General features: G+C 39.0%; 1 protein-coding gene across 4 annotated transcripts in view; it reads right to left on the reverse strand.

The window, feature by feature from the left end:
- pcsk5b (proprotein convertase subtilisin/kexin type 5b) overlaps positions 1-16061 on the reverse strand; it is a 371873-nt gene that overhangs the window by 196887 nt on the left and 158925 nt on the right. For all 4 annotated transcript variants that reach the window (XM_043712351.2, XM_043712341.2, XM_043712369.2 and 1 more), the window contains exon 9: positions 12731-12831. In XM_043712351.2, coding sequence (XP_043568286.1) covers positions 12731-12831 — 101 coding nt within the window. The remainder of the gene's footprint in view (positions 1-12730; positions 12832-16061) is intronic.

A 16061-nucleotide genomic window follows, 5' to 3' on the forward strand; every position in this document is an offset into this window, starting at 1 on the left:
TTTTTTGGTTGTCATTGTCTACAGGAATAGTGCCAGAAGACTGAAGGATAGCAAATGATATCCCCTTATTCATGAAGGAGAGTAGACCAGTCAGCCTTACTTCAGTTGTGGGTAAAGTGTTGGAGAAGCTTATAACCAATATGATTTAAAATCATCTCAATGGGATTACGTTGACTAGGGACAGTCAACACGGTTTCGTGAAGGGTAGGTTGTGCCTCACAAACCTTATTGAGTTCTTTGAGATGGTGATCAAACAAGTGGATGACGATAAAGCGATTGATGTGGTGTATATGGATTTCAGTAAGGCATTTGATTATGTTCCCTATGATAGGCTATTGCACAAAATACGGAGGCATGGGATTGAGGGTGATTTAACAGTTTGGATCAGATATTGGCTAGTTGAAAGAAGTCAGAGGGGGATGGTTGATAGGAAATGGTCATCCTGGAGTTCAGTTACTAGTGGGGTACCGGAAGGATCTACTTTTGGTGCACTGCTGTTTGTCATTTAATAAACAACTGGATGAGGGCGTAGAAGGATGGGTTAGTAAATTTGCGGATGACACTAAAGTCGGTACAGTTGTGAATAGTGCCGAAGGATGTTGTAGATTACAGAGGGACATAGATAAGCTGCAGAGCTGGGTGGAGAGGTGGCAAATAAAGTTTAATGCAAAAAGGTATGAAGTGATTCACCTTAGGAGTAACAGGAATGTAGAGTACTGGACAAATGGTAAGATTCTTGGTAGTATAGACGAGCAGTGAGATCTCGGTGTCCATTTACATAAGTCCCTCAAAGTTGCCATCCAGGTTAATAGAGCTGTTAAGAAGGCGTACGGTGTGTTGGCTTTTATTAGTAGAGGGATTGAGTTTTGGAAACATGAGATCATGTCGCAGCTGGTCAAAACTCTGGTTTCGTTGCACTTAAGAGTATTGCGTGCAGCTCTATCACCGCATTATCAGAAGGATGTGGAAGCTTTGGAAAGGGTTCAGAGGAGATTTACTAGGATGTTGCCTGATATGGAGGAAAGGTCTTATGAGGAAAGGCTGAGGGACTTGAGGCTGTTTTCATTAGAGAGAACAAGGTTGACAGGTGATTTAATTAAGACTGAAGATAATCGGAGGGTTAGATCAGATGGACATGGAGAGCCTTTTTCAGAGGACGGTGATGGCTAGCATGAGGGGACATAGCTTTAAATTGAAGGGTGATAGATATAAGACAGATGTCAAAGGTAGTTTCTTTAGTCAGGGAGTAGTAAGGGTGTGGAACACACGGCCTGCAGCAGTTGGAGACTCACCAACTTTAAGGGCATTTAAACGGTCATTGGATAGACATATGGATGAGAATGGTATAGTATAAGTTAGATGGGCTTCAGATTGGTTTCATAGGGTGATGCAACATCGAGGGCGGAAGGGCCTGTACTGTGCTGCAATGTTCTATGTTCTATGATATGGGGTACGCCATTTAGGATAGAGCTGAGGATAAATTTCTTTACCCAGTGAGCCTGTGAAATTCTCTATAACAGAAATCAGTTAAAGCCAAAATACTGAATGTTTTTAAGAAGGAGGTAAACATAACTCTTAGGGCTAAAGGAATCATAAGGATATGGGGAGAAAGCAGAAGTGAGGTACTGAGTTGGATGATGATCAATGATCATATTGGCAGAATAGGCTCAAAAGGGCGCAATGTCTTATTCCTATTTTCTATGTTTCTATATTCTTTCACTGACACTGGGTTAAAATTCAAGAAATGCCTTCCTAACAGCACAGTGTGCGTATCTATCCCAACACAGACTGTAGCAAATTCCTGCTCCTATTGCTTATATTTCTACATAACAGCACACTGTGCTGGTTTTCCGATGTAGGACATTTTGGTGAAAATGTGACCAGGGCCAGCAGGGTCACTCAATTCAATGAGGCAGGCAGACAGTTTGGCTCATTAGGAACTTTGCTAAGTTTACTTTCAAAATAACAAGTCCTGTCGGCATCCCCTTCGTGAACCGCCTGAAGGTGGGCACCTACTTAATTGTCGGAAAGATACCTGATAAGGATGGCAAGATTCTTATCGCATGAATACTATTAGAAACCAGGATAAGATCTCACTTAAATACAAAGAAGTGAAACATCTTTACTGATAAATCTTTAGCAAATAATTCTTTTATGAATGAAAGAATAAGGGAGAGATGAAAGGAATATCTAGATACAAAATGAAACGTCTTAACTGATAAAAGACTCCTTCAAAGCTTTAGGATTGAAAGAATAAGGGAGAAATGAAAGGAGTATGAAACATAAACAAATGGACTAGATGAAAGCTCAAATTCAAATGAATCTTTAAGTAAAAGTTAAGGAATAATGTTAAATGATACAGAATCACATGCAAGTGAGAGGAAGCTCTATGGTGGGTTGACTTCCCTATTTGCAAAGCAGGGCTCAAAATAATATTTTTAAAAACTCCTTTCACTAAGATCTCAGAAATATTAGGAACTCAAAATACTTTTCAAAAGTCATTCTCTCCCACCAGAAGACAGCTTACTAGGCTGGGCAAATGTTGCTGGATCTCCTATTCTTATGATGCTGTTAGATATTTTATGCTTACTTGTTCTAAAGATATTCCTAGATGTTCTTAGATATTTTTCACGAGTTATTAGATTTGATAATACATCTTTTGATAGCTTTTAAGCTATATATTTATCGACATATAGCATATTGCTCATTAATTTGTTAAATAAATTATAAAATTACTTAATCGTCCCATTTAAGCTTTTCTATTGCAATGATAACGTTTCCAGGAAGCTTCTCCTATGGGATGCGTTATTTAAATCTAAATTCTATAAAGTTAAGCATTTGTGGAATTAGCTAACTTGAATTCAGCAGACAGAACTCATGATCCAAGTTAGTTCTAAATAAGAGTTAAATGCCAATAATTAACGTGAGGGCACTAAAGTAGGAATAAATACCACTCTCTCCTCAGAATTGGCAGAAGGGGGTGGCACGGTGACTCAGTGGTTAGCACTGCTGCCTCAACGCCAGGGACCTGGGTTTGATTCCATCCTCAGGCAACTGTCCGTGTGGAGTTTGCACATTAGATTAGGTTACATTACAGTGTGGAAACAGGCCCTTCGGCCCAACAAGTCCACACCGACCCGCCGAAGCGTAACCCACCCATACCCCTATATTTACCCCTTACCTAACACTACGGGAAATTTAGTATGGCCAATTCACCTGACCGTGTCTGCGTGGGTTTCCTCCCACAATCCAAAGATGGGCAGGTTAGGTGAATTGGCCATGCTAAATTGCCCATAGTGTTCAGGAATGTGTAGGTTAGGTGCATTAGTCAGTGGTAAATCTAGGGGAATGGATCTGGGTGGGTTACTCTTCCGAGGGTCAGTGTGGTCTTGTTGGGCTGAAGGGCCTCTTTCCACACTGTAGAGATTCCCTTAAAAAGGACCGGCTCAGTGGTTAGAACTGCTGCCTCATAGTAGCAGGGTCCCAGGTTCGGTTCCAGTCTCAGGCGAATGTCTGTGTGGGTTTCCTCCAGGTGCTCCGGTTTCCTCCCACAGTCCAAAGATGTGCAGGTTAGGTGAATCGGCCATGCTAAATTGCCCATAGTGCTAGGTGCATTAGACAGAGGGAAACAGGTCTGGGTGGATTACGCTTGGGAGGGTCAGTGTGGACTGGTTGGGCCGAAGGGCCTGTTTCCACACTGTAGGGAATCTAATCTAATCCAAACTAATCCATGTTTTATTTTCCAATTCAGATTACTAAAACACATATTATAACATGTATTTTAAATAAAGTAAAGTCAAAGAGGACAAATATTTATTTTTAACTGAAATACGTAAGTCTAGAAGGAACCTTGTTATGTTTAGTATTGGATATCAAATGAGCCAGACAACCACAGTCTCAAGCTGATTTGATTCAGTGTTTCATACTAGTAAAAGAAATCCATACATCAATAAGTTCTCCCAATATTTTTCATTTAATAGAGTACATGCATATACTTTTCTTTCTTAAATAAAATGGGTGGGTGTAAAGCAAACTGCTGGAATAGGCTGGACTGGGGCTCATTTCCTATTATTATTTGATGATCTGCACATATAAAGGGAAACAATGGATTTGAAATACACAAGGAATGCATTTCAAAGTACAACAATGGGAATGAAATTGTTGGAATGCAAGTCTTTCACGGGCTGTATTAAAAAGTGAATTACAATTATTAAACATTTAACTGGATCAGACTACTATGGAGTTGAAACACATTGGTTTAAAATCTTTCAAATCATTATTTCACTTTCACTCGCTTCTCTCTATCTTTGTTATTCTTCCTAGTGGCTGTAATAGGAAGTTGCAGTTCTGGTTGCTAAGAAACACCAGTGGACATGCTGAATTCATGTAAACAAACAAGTCCTTTTTAAACAAAATCATGTTAGATAGGGGTCTTGTGTGTTTCCAGCTGTATTTAGATGTGAACAGCTGCATTGAAACAGTTTACAACACCAAGAGTTAGCACTGAATGGTCAAATACAGCCCCTAGGAGGAAAACAGTTTCCTAGGACACAGTCAGAATAAAAAAAGGTCATGTTCTGCATGAGCGCATCCTGTGAAAATGTCACAGCATCAAGCTCTTCACCAATCTTGTCATTGCTAGAGTCTTATATAAAAAGACACTAGCTCCTCACAATACATTTATACATCTGTTGGTTCTGTAAATGCTGCCCTCTGAGCAGAATCATGTATTAGGGGAACCTGTACATGACTAATCTCATCCTATTAGCTAAATTTTAGATAACTGAAATGAGTTCACAATTTTACCATCTGGATGAGGAGAGCAATTTTCACAAAATAATGTGCACATGAGCTAAGTAAACAATTTGCCCAAGAACAAAACACTAGAAAGGCCAAATACAAAAATAATTATGGAGTCAGCAATATATAGACATATCCCAAGTCACTGGTCTCCACTGTTGCACTTCATTAAATTCATTTGTAAGATCTCTAACTGTTGATTACACCAACAGGCTCAAGAAACTGGAAAGGTATACTCTTATCCTTTTGATTGTGCCCCAATGTACAATAATTAACATGGGAGGGCACTAAACTTGGAATAAATACCATTCCCTCCTCAGGGTTGCCAGAGAATCCATGTTTTATCATCTAATTATTATTCTAAAGCTACCTAATAATTGATAATGGACAGTCCACAACAACCTGACAAAGAATGAAGCAAGAGATTACACTGTTGTTCTCACACAAAATTTTTTGATGATGTCAGGGGAAAAAAATGAGCCTGTTTAAAAAGGCAAATAAGACCCTTCACATTGAAAACTGAGCTAGAGAGAGTACAAATGCAAAACTTTGTAGATGAGTGCAAATATACAAATGAATTGCAAGTGCAAAGCACTGACATCTGATCTTTATCTTACACTGTATAACATGCAAGTGCATCACACATAATAAATCAAGCAAGTCCCCTAGTCCTTGCACTATAATTTTTGTTTCATATCTTCACAAATGTTATTCCAACAATGATTAGCCATTACCATATTGAATGGCACAGCAAGCTCAAGAGGCAATTGACTTACATGGCCTGCTCCTATTTTCCATGTTTCTACATTTGACCATCTAGGCTTGGTTGGCACCACTTCCAAAAACATTCATTCCTTCCAACATTGATGTTCAGTAGGAGCAACATATTATTTACAAACACACTGCAAAAATTCAATGTTCCTTAGATAGCACCCTCTAAATCCATGACGACTTTTATCTAGAAGGATAAGAGCATAGATACTGAGGAAAGCGAGGGAGAAAATTGCTTGGGCATTCTATGAAATCTTTGTATCCTCTTTAGTCAAGGAGAGGTCCCAGAGGAGTGGAGAATAGGCAATGCTCAAGAAGGGCAATAGGGATAATCTGGAAATTATAGGCCAGTCAGCCTTTCATCACTGGTCGGGAAATTACTGGAGAAGATTTTTACGGACAGGGTTTACTCACATTTGGAAAAATATGTACGCATTAGCAACAGACAGCCTGGTTTTATGAGAAGGAAATGATGTCTCAAACTTGATAGAGTTTTGTGAGGTAGTGACAAAGATGATTGATGAGGGCAGAGTGGTGGATTTTCACTACATCAACTTAAGCAAGATCTTTGTGAAGGTCCTTCATGGCAGGCTGATTCAGAAGATGAAGGCCCCACATGGCATCCAGAGTGATCTGGAAAGATGGAAAAAAAGAACTGGTTTGATCATAGGAAACAGAGTAGCATGGAAGGTGGTTTTGCTCCCTGAAGATTTGTGACTAGTGGTGTTCCACTGGGATCAATGCTAGGATCCCTGCTGTCTGTAAGATAATACAAATGATTTGGAGGAGAATGGAGGTGGTCTGATTAGTAGGTTTGCACAAAGACTGGGGGAGCTACTGGTAGAGGGAAGGATTGCCAATGGATACAGCAGGATATAGATAGAATGGAGAATTGGTTCAAGAAATGGCAGATGGAATTTAATACAGAAAAACATGAGATGATGGATTTTGGAAGGTCTAATGCAGGAGGGAAGTATGTAGTAAATGGCAGAGCCCTTAGAAGCATTAACGTATAGAGAGATCTAGATGTACAGATAAACACAGTTCTCTGAAAGCAGCAACCCAAGTGGGTAAGGTGGTCTAGATCGCCTATGGCATGCTTGCCTTCATTGGTCAGGGAACAGAGCATAAAAATTGTCAAGTCATATTGTAGCTGTACAAAACTTTAGTTAGGCTATATTTGGAATATTGTGTACAGTTTCGGTTGCTACACTACCAAACGAATGTGGAGGCTTTGGAGAGGGTACAGAAAAGGTTTACCAGGATGTTGCCTCATTTGGAGGGTATTAGCTGTGAGCAGAGATCGAACAAACTTGGTTTGCTTTCACTTGAATGATGGAAGCTGATGCATGGATAGTCAGAATGTTTTTCCCATGGTAGAAATGCAAGTATTACAGGATAGATTTAAGGAATGGGGGAAAGTTTAAAAGGAAATGCGAGGGGCAAGTTCCCCCTTCCCACCCAAAGTGTGGTAAGTGCTTGGAACATGCTGCTAGGGTAGGTGGTAAAAGCAGATACAATACACTGGCATTCATATTATATGATGTCAATACATGCCCTGCTGTTAGGAGGTCAAAGTAGCTTGTACGATTTGATTCTAAGGTTTAACGGGTGGGGGAATGTAACCTTACTAAACTGCAAAGTTTTAGATTACTGTAGTGAGATCCAGGGTTTGCAATAAAGAATCTTTCCTTTCTATAGTGCTATTGTAATACGTCACATGCCAACAAATTCTATTCCTCTCTTGAATGGTGAACCAGGTGCTCTTGCCAAATTGAAATATTGGCTTTGAACCAAGCAACTTCACTTGCACAAGACAGACAGCAAAACAGTAAAATACCATGATAATGTAATAACTATTTTTTTTAATATATCACGAATATGTATAAGATAGATTTATTTTCACTAATTAGATTCCAAATAGAATTCTGTTAACTCAAAAGAATCTGTCTCTTTGGCTGGACAACTAATAATTTTAAGGAAAAAATAGACTAAATCTCTTGTCTGAGGGGTATTTTGCTGACTAAAAGCTGATGGTGGATTAGAAGTCCTCTAAGAAGCACCATAAAGTAAAGTTGAAGCAAGATGACAAGGAATATATTTTCAAAAAGAAAAGTTCGATTTACTCTGACCTTGCCTCAGTCTAAGAAATGTCAAAGGTTATTGTAAAATTTTGCAGCCTATCTAATTTATGACTACATATATTGTTTGCATTCCCACGAACAGAATGTATTTAAGACAAGCCCAATAACAAAATAGTTAGCCATCAATATTAAACAAAGAAGCAAACTTTGAGCTGGACAAAAGTAAAATATTTTGAATTGTAAGCTTTGCAATCCTTTTCACTGCCTCACATTTGATTCTAGCAATATAATTCAAAGGAAAAATATTTAGTACTGATGAAAAGGACATTTTTACTACAATAACAAAGCTGCAAACATCAATTTTTAGGTGCACGAACTGTTGCATAGCATTTCATGCAGATATTATTAAACAGAATTTGATACTGAGACACAGAAGGATGCATTAGTACAAATGATCAAAGGTTTAGTCAAAGAGACCAAATGAGGAGAGGTAGAGCATTGGAGAGGTTTAGAAAGGGAATTCCATAGTTTATGCTGCAAGCAATTGAAATCACAGCTACCAGTGAAAAGTTATAAAAACCTGGAATTCCAAGGAGCTAGAATTGGAGGTTACACATATTGGAGGGTGAATGGGCTTGAGGATGTTACAAAGATGGGAAGCAGAAAGCAACCTAATTTATTTTGGTTTCAAAAAAGCATTGATCATTTGGGAGATAACGTAGCTCATTCAGTACAGAATTGAAATGTGAATGGGATTTAGGTTTTAAATATTCATCTTTGTGGGCAGCACGGTGGCACAGTGGTTAGCACTGCTGCCTCGCAGCGCCAGAGACCTGGGTTCAATTCCCGCCTCAGGCGACTCTCTGTGTGGAGTTTGCACATTCTCCCAGTGTCTGCGTGGGTTTCCTCCAGGTGCTCCGGTTTCCTCCCACAATCCAAAAATGTGCAGGTCAGGTGAATTGGCCACACCAAATTGCCCGTAGTGTTAGGTGAAGGGGTAATAGTAGGAGAATGGGTCTGGGTGGGTTACGCTTCGGCGGGTCGGTGTGGACTTGTTGGGCCGAAGGGCCTGTTTCCACACTGTAGGGAATCTAATCTAATCTAATCTAATCTTAGGGGCACAGAGAGATGGTGATAAGCTACCATTTGGAATTGCTGCAGGTTGGGTGATGTAGGATTGACCCACACTGCTGTTAGATCTGTTCCAGGATTGTGATCCAGTGACAGAGAAGAAACACCATTATATTCCATTGTCAAGATGGTCCATGACCTATAGGGAAAATTGGAGTGAAGGCGTATTGATGAAACTATTAGCTTGCTCGGTTCAGAAGTATAGCTTTGTCGAAAATAAACATGAACAAGCTGCAACAGTGCATCTTATGGGTGGAACACAATGCTGTCAATGTGGACCAGGGTGGAAAGAGTGAATTTCTAAGATATTAAGTGCTTTGTTTTGTCCTGGGTGACGTTAAGCCTCAAGGTTTGGTGGAGCTGCACACATCCAGATATCTATGAAGTATTCCATCACACTCCCAACTTCTAATGTGCCCATATTAGACAGGCTTTAGAGTTATTTGTCATAAACTTTCCAGCCTCGACTCTACCCTTGTAGTCACAGTAATTATGTGACTGCTGCAACTAAGTGCTTAGCACCGCAGACACTGCACCTCTTGGTCCCACTATTGCATCCGTCCTTCGCCTCCTTTCACATTTGGACCAAGACTTTAATGAAGTGTCCAACTGAGTGGTCCTGCTGGAGCCCAACCTAAACATCAATGAACACATTACTGGTGAGCAGGGCCCATTTGATGCCACTGTTGATAGCACCTTCTAGCACTTTGATGATTGAGGACAGACTGATGGGAAAGCAATAGGTCAAGTTAAATTTATTCTGCCTTTTTTGTGGACAGGCTATACCTGAGCAATTTTCAAATTGCCGAGTGAATGCTTGCGTTGTATAGCTGGATTGGATCATCTTATTTAGTGCTGCAGCTACTTATAGAGAGAGTGAGTGTCTCAGCACAGAAACAGACCCTTCCGTCCAACTCATCCACATTGACCAGGTTTCCTAAACTGAACTATTCCTATTTGCCTATGTTTGCCTCATATCCCTTTAAATATTCCCCATTCTTGTACTTGTCCAATATCTTTTTAAATGTTGTAATTGTACTCACCTCTACCCCTTCTACTGGCTGTTTATACAATATATGTATCACCTTCTGTGTGAACAAGTTGCCCCCAGGTCCCTTTTAAATCTTTCCCCTCTCACCTTAAATGTAAGCCCTCTAGTTTTGGATTCCCCTACGCTAGGCGAGAGACTTTGGCTCTTCACCTTGTCTATGTCCCTTTTGATTTTATAAACCTCAGCATCCTACAACTCAGAGGAAAAAATCCCAGCCTCTCTAACTCAAACCATCCAGTCTCAGTAACATCCATGTATATCATTTGTACCCTTTCCAGTTTAATAACATTCTTCCTATAGCAAGCCAACCAGAATTGTATGCAGTATTCCAAGTGTGGTCTCACCAATATCTTGTACAGCCGTAATGTAATGTTCCAATTCCTACACTCAATGTTCTACCGATGAAGGCAAATGTGCAGAATGCTTCCTTCACCACCTTGTCTACCCGTGATGCCACTTTCAACAAACTATGTACCTGTACCCCTAGGTCTCTGTTTGACAACACTCCTAGGGCTCTATCTTTAACTGTGTAAGTCCTGCCCTGATTGGTCTTACCAAAGTGCAACACTGCTCACTTATCTAAAGTAAACACTACCTGCCACTCCTTGGCCCACTGATCCAGCCTCTCAAAATCTCATTGTACGAGATCACTTTCTTCGCTGTCCACTACACCGACAATTTCAGTGGCATCACTAACTAACAAACCATGCCTCCTATATTCTCATCCAAATCGTTTATACAAATGACAAACAATAGTGAGCCCAGCACAAAAGTCTTCGGTAATACAACTGGACTGTTGTTGAGTCCATAAGTTTGGTTTGAAATCATTTCTTTATATGAAAATATGATTAAAAATGACTACCATCAAGCAATCATGCTGAACAAACATATGGCATTACAAATAAGTGCTTGCAACTGCATGTAAAAAAGGTGAGGGGTAACATAATGAAGGGAAGCTAACAAGGCAGGTTGGATCATGAAAAGTATAGAGGAACTTCAGGGCACATGTCCATACATCCCTGAAAGTGTGCTGGACAGGAACATAAAGTTGTCAAAAAGGTACACAGGATATTTGATTTTATTAATTGAGGCACAGAATATGAAAGCTGGGAGGTTATTTTGGAATTGTATGAAACAGTGGTCAGGCTACAGCTGGAGTACTGCATTCAATTCATGTAAATGCACAACAGGAAATTCATGATTACATTGAGGGCACAGAAAAAATTTACAAAACTGTTAACTGAACTGGAGAATTTTAGTTAACAAGGAAAGATTATTTATAGGATCATGCTTTCTTCATTAGAATAGAGGAGGACAAAAGAAGAGCTAACTGAAGTGCGTAAAATTATGAACAGTCTAGACAGAATGGCAAGGAAGGCCCTACTCCCCATGCTTTGGGAATCGATCACCATGAGGCACAGATTTAACAGAAGAGTCATTAAGTTCAGAGATGACTTGAGGAGAAATTTCTTCATCCAGAGGACAGTGGCAAACCAGAACTCTGCGTGAAAGACTACTGGAAATCTTAAACAAATATTTGAGTATACACCATGTGCTGTAACCTTCAAGGCTACAGAGCTGGCAAGTAGAATTAGATTGGATGGCTATTCATCAGCCAGCATAGAGATGACAGTCCAAGTGGCCTCGTAATGCTGCAATTTTGTTTTATCATTCTGTGATTATAAACAGAAAAACTGATCTTCCAAACAAAAGTCTTTATAGCAGAGTCCTCTGGAAATGGGAAGGATAATTGCTGCATTTATTAGAGCAAATCAAACAGGAGAAAAAGCACTTTTTCAATACAAATCAGTAGAAGTAGATTGCATGGCAATGGTTAATTGGGCATGCAGAGGATAATAAACCCTTCATCAAGCAACTTCAGAAATAAACTTTAAAACAAAATGGTAGGGTGGGAAGAGAGTGGAGCTTTTAAAAAAAAGTCTAGCCAAGAAACACAAGAGAAAATTAACATCATATTTCAGCTGGGAAAGGTGATGTCACACTATGATCTTTTGGATTCAGAAAAGCATGCCTGCATAAATTACAGTGCTATTACAACCGTTACATAATCTGTACTGGATTCATGCACAAACAATTCACCTGCCAATAGTCCATCTCAGAACACATTTGCTTTTCTCATGTGCCAGCTAGAGTTCAAGCAGTGATTAAATCAGCATTTTTTCCCCCAATTCAAAGTGCATGACAACCCAGGTCAAAGAAAGGCTTTAAACAATTCAGCAGATAGCCCCACACTGCCAAATTCTTCCATGACCCCAATACTTCATGTGGAAACTCTTTCATAAAGACACTTTAAATAAGATTAAAACATTTTTTTAAAAACAGTCTGAAGTAAACTTGATAAATCCAATGCTTTTTGAATACAGCAGCTTTTAGTGAAGAGAGAATTAACTAACTGTATGAGTCTATTTGAGAAATTTGGCTCTATTTACCTGTTGGTTTGGCTAGACGCCCAGTTGAACAAATAACTACACAGGTCTTGCTTGGTAAATGCACAAAAGCAAAAATAATCATTAGTACATACATCAGGTTCCTTGTAGCGTTCTTCAACAGCAAAACCTAAAATAATTGTGAAACCCTGTCTCTCTTATGGCGTTGATCTTCAGCAGTGGTCTAATTTTCTTGGGTGGAGTAGCCTCTCAATTAAATCAAATATATCCATGTACTCAGCCAATTCCACTCATCACAGCTCACAGCATAAATATAGTAGCTTGAAAATATCTTAGGCATGCCAAAAGAGTTCTTGTGAAAATGATTAAGATGAAGGTGTTTAAAATTTATCTAATTAAGTTAATTCAGTTGAGCTTGTCAGCTTTCATTAAATTCACAGAGGAACCATTTAACAGAAGTGGTCTTGAAATGAACTGGAGCTTACTTTGCTTCCAGTGCCAGTGCAATAATCCCAGCAGCCATTGGTGCCGAAGCAGATGTTCCAGTGTGACTATCTGTACATCGCTGCCTGAGGTCAGTTGTGATCTGAAAAAAAATTGTCCAAAATAATTTAATGAAACAATTCCCTGTTACATTTTCTACACCAAATAAATCTATAGCTGCAGTAATTTAAATAATAATTCTCATCCAGTAGGGTGTAAACAAATTTGGTATTTTTGACATAGCCTAAAGTAAACTATCAATTTGAAAACTATGCACAATTTCAGGTGATCAAACAACACAGCGCAAGAGAGGTAGGGTATGGAGTTCCATACACTGCCCTCTTCCTAATTTCACTGGTTGTAACATGGCTCCTGCAGGGAAGGAATATTGGAAAAAAAGCAGAGTTATGGAATTTTTTTTTAAACCACTAAAGGGGGAAATTGATGGAGGCATAAAAATTTTCTATTAGTATTAACAACATGCTTGTGCTCAAAGGAGTGCAAAATGAAGAAATAAAACAAATATATAATTTAAACATTACAGTAACCACAAATGTCACTGTACAAAACTTAATGGGGGATTGAATCCATGCTGTTGGTATCACACTGCTCTGCAAACCGACAATCAAGTCAACTGAGCTAAACTAATTCCCTCTCTACAAATACAGTTGTGTTCTAACTAGATTAATTGCTGACTCTGCATTTTAGGCTGACATGAACAATAACAAACTGATTATATCTTAATTTTCAGATTAACTATTCAAAGCACAAAGACTGATTAAACATCATACAGCTTTTATAACAGATTTTTTTTGACGCTATTAAAACGGCATCAAAAGGTTATGCAAATTTGCTGAGGTGGCATTGGTGGCTCTTTTCCTTGTTCACTGAGATTTCTTATGACAATGGTGCTTCTCTATTGGAGCTCGCTAAGGAATTCAGGATGTGTGTGTAACGCTAATAAATGGCCAAGTTACAATGATGTGTAACTTAGCAACCCTATTACGTTTAATATTCTTCCTATGATTCTGCGACACTTGCCCTTCTTAATAATGAAGCTGTGACGATTTGCCATCTGTTGATGGTAAACTTTGATGCACTATGTACAAAGGAGGATTGATGGATATGGACTCCACTAGGAGAGTTTAATGAACCAATTGCTTAGCTCTGTCTATAGCCTGCTGAATTTGGTATTTAAGACAAAAGCTATTCCGTCAAATAGTGTCACTTAGCAGTACTGCCTTTTAAGACAATACACTCCATTGAATCAGTATTGGTTTCCCAGCAATGAATGATTGTGGGATCAGGCCTGCAGTTACAGGTTATGTTGACACCTAATTGTTCTGCTAATAGGTTTACAGATAGCCAGTTTTGGAATGCTAAATTTTGTTTTTAGTTTTTCCTCACGTGGCTTGAAGGCAGATATTGTATGACAAAACTGAAAAAGGCTTTAACATGACAAAATCTTAACTTTACAGGGAATGCTGCAGGAAACAAAACTTTTGACAGAGGTATTACTCAAGTTGAAGTCAAGTGGTGAATTCCCTCTTCAGTTGATAAAAATTTAGAAAACTGTATGAATCAGCATCTCAACATTTAAAAAAGGGTGCGCAGGAGATTAACTGGAATGGCAACATAAATCCCACATTTCTGGTATGTGGAAAAACATGAATTGTTCTCCTTGTAGCAAACCAGGTTTTGAGGAGATTTAGTAGAGATATTCAAAATATTGAAAAATCTTGATTACATAGGTGGTGATGGGGGAGGAGTGGTGGTGATGGGGGAGGAGTGGTGGGATTGAGGGAGGGGTGAGCAAGGTGTGTGGGATGTGGTTGGTAACAGTTTCCATTAGTAAGCAGGTTTGGTAACCACAGAACAGATTTCAGATTTAACGATGGGGAAGAGAAGGTGTGTTGAATTAATTGCATAGCTCTTTCAAAAGTCAGGTGCAGTCGTCGAGAACCAAATAGTTTCTTTCTGTTCTACACAACCTGCTGAATTAACATAACTTAATACAATGGAAGATTGGCACCTCAACTTGTGCATCTCTATGTTTTTAATGTGATGCAAGTTCATGGAGGTGAATAGCATTCAATCCCTGAATTGAATATATCAACCGCAAAGCAATAATTCAGGAGGAGCGGTTATTTAAAAAGGTGATAAAAATAAAAACAGAAAATAGAATCATAAAAGGTTCATAGCCCTTTGTTACTCTGCTGGTAAATAGGATGTTTGTTAGTGTCTGATGCTGGTGTACACCTGACCTGTACGTTAGCATGTTTTTTTTTCTTTACATGTCTTAACTGCCCTGTATAACTGTCATCAAAAGGTTCAATTTTGATTTCTACAAGTGACTAAGTCAGCACAATATTTTTGAGAAAAAAAAGAACATCATTCCCTCCAAGTGCCAACCCCAACCCAACCTTTTGTGTTAGTATTACTGCCTTGTTCACATTACAATCCTAGCTGCACAGAGTAGGTACCATGTCAAACATTTGTTGCTGACTGTTTCTCATGTCCTAGATATAAAGTAAAGTAATTACACTAGGGAAATGCTATATCCAATCTCTATATTTTTTTAAACAGTTAAATTACCATCTCAAACTCTAGCCCCATTCCTAGTTTTAGGTCATTTAAGTCAACCTGTCAGACATGTTATGACATACCTCTGGAGCAGATGGGACTTGAACCCAAGCATTTCTGGCTCAGAGGTGTGGCCACTACCATTATATTGCAAGATTCCCCATCCAATCTCTAACCTATTTTCCTAATCATACTGTTCAGAGATGTTATTAGACCTGTGGAGTAGTTGGACTTGAACCTGGATCTCCTGGTTCAGGAATAGGGATTCTACCTCTGTGCCACAAGATGGCCCATTCAATCACTAATCCTTTGCTGAGTTAGTTACCTCACCTGGAGTAGCAGCATTGATACTTTAATTGACTCCAGCACTCCTGGATCAAGTAATAAAATCATTAGTCAAAGCATTGGTTCCTAATAGTACAAACATTTCAAACAATAGTAATGGCCATCTGATGAGGTACTAGAAGAAGTATATCCAGTAAGGTATCAATACATTTAGAAGAGATAAGATAACAAGAATGTGGAGGAGGAGGAAAGTAAAAGGGGTAATAATAGCTAAGCACTTTCATGAAGGCAGAACCTGCAGAACGCAAGATTTATGGAAGAATTTAAGTTGCATGATCAGTCAGTTATAAGTAGTTTGAATTACATGGCAAAGCCCAGACAAAGGGCCTTGAATAGTGCAAACACTTGAATAGAAGTTATTCAAATAATTATGGTCACTGCTTTTTTGCACAAATGTTTGTCAAC

This window comes from Chiloscyllium plagiosum, unplaced genomic scaffold, assembly GCF_037043375.1.
Source record: "Chiloscyllium plagiosum isolate Xiang-an unplaced genomic scaffold, Cpla_swu_hap1 HiC_scaffold_2, whole genome shotgun sequence".
NCBI lineage: Eukaryota > Metazoa > Chordata > Chondrichthyes > Orectolobiformes > Hemiscylliidae > Chiloscyllium > Chiloscyllium plagiosum.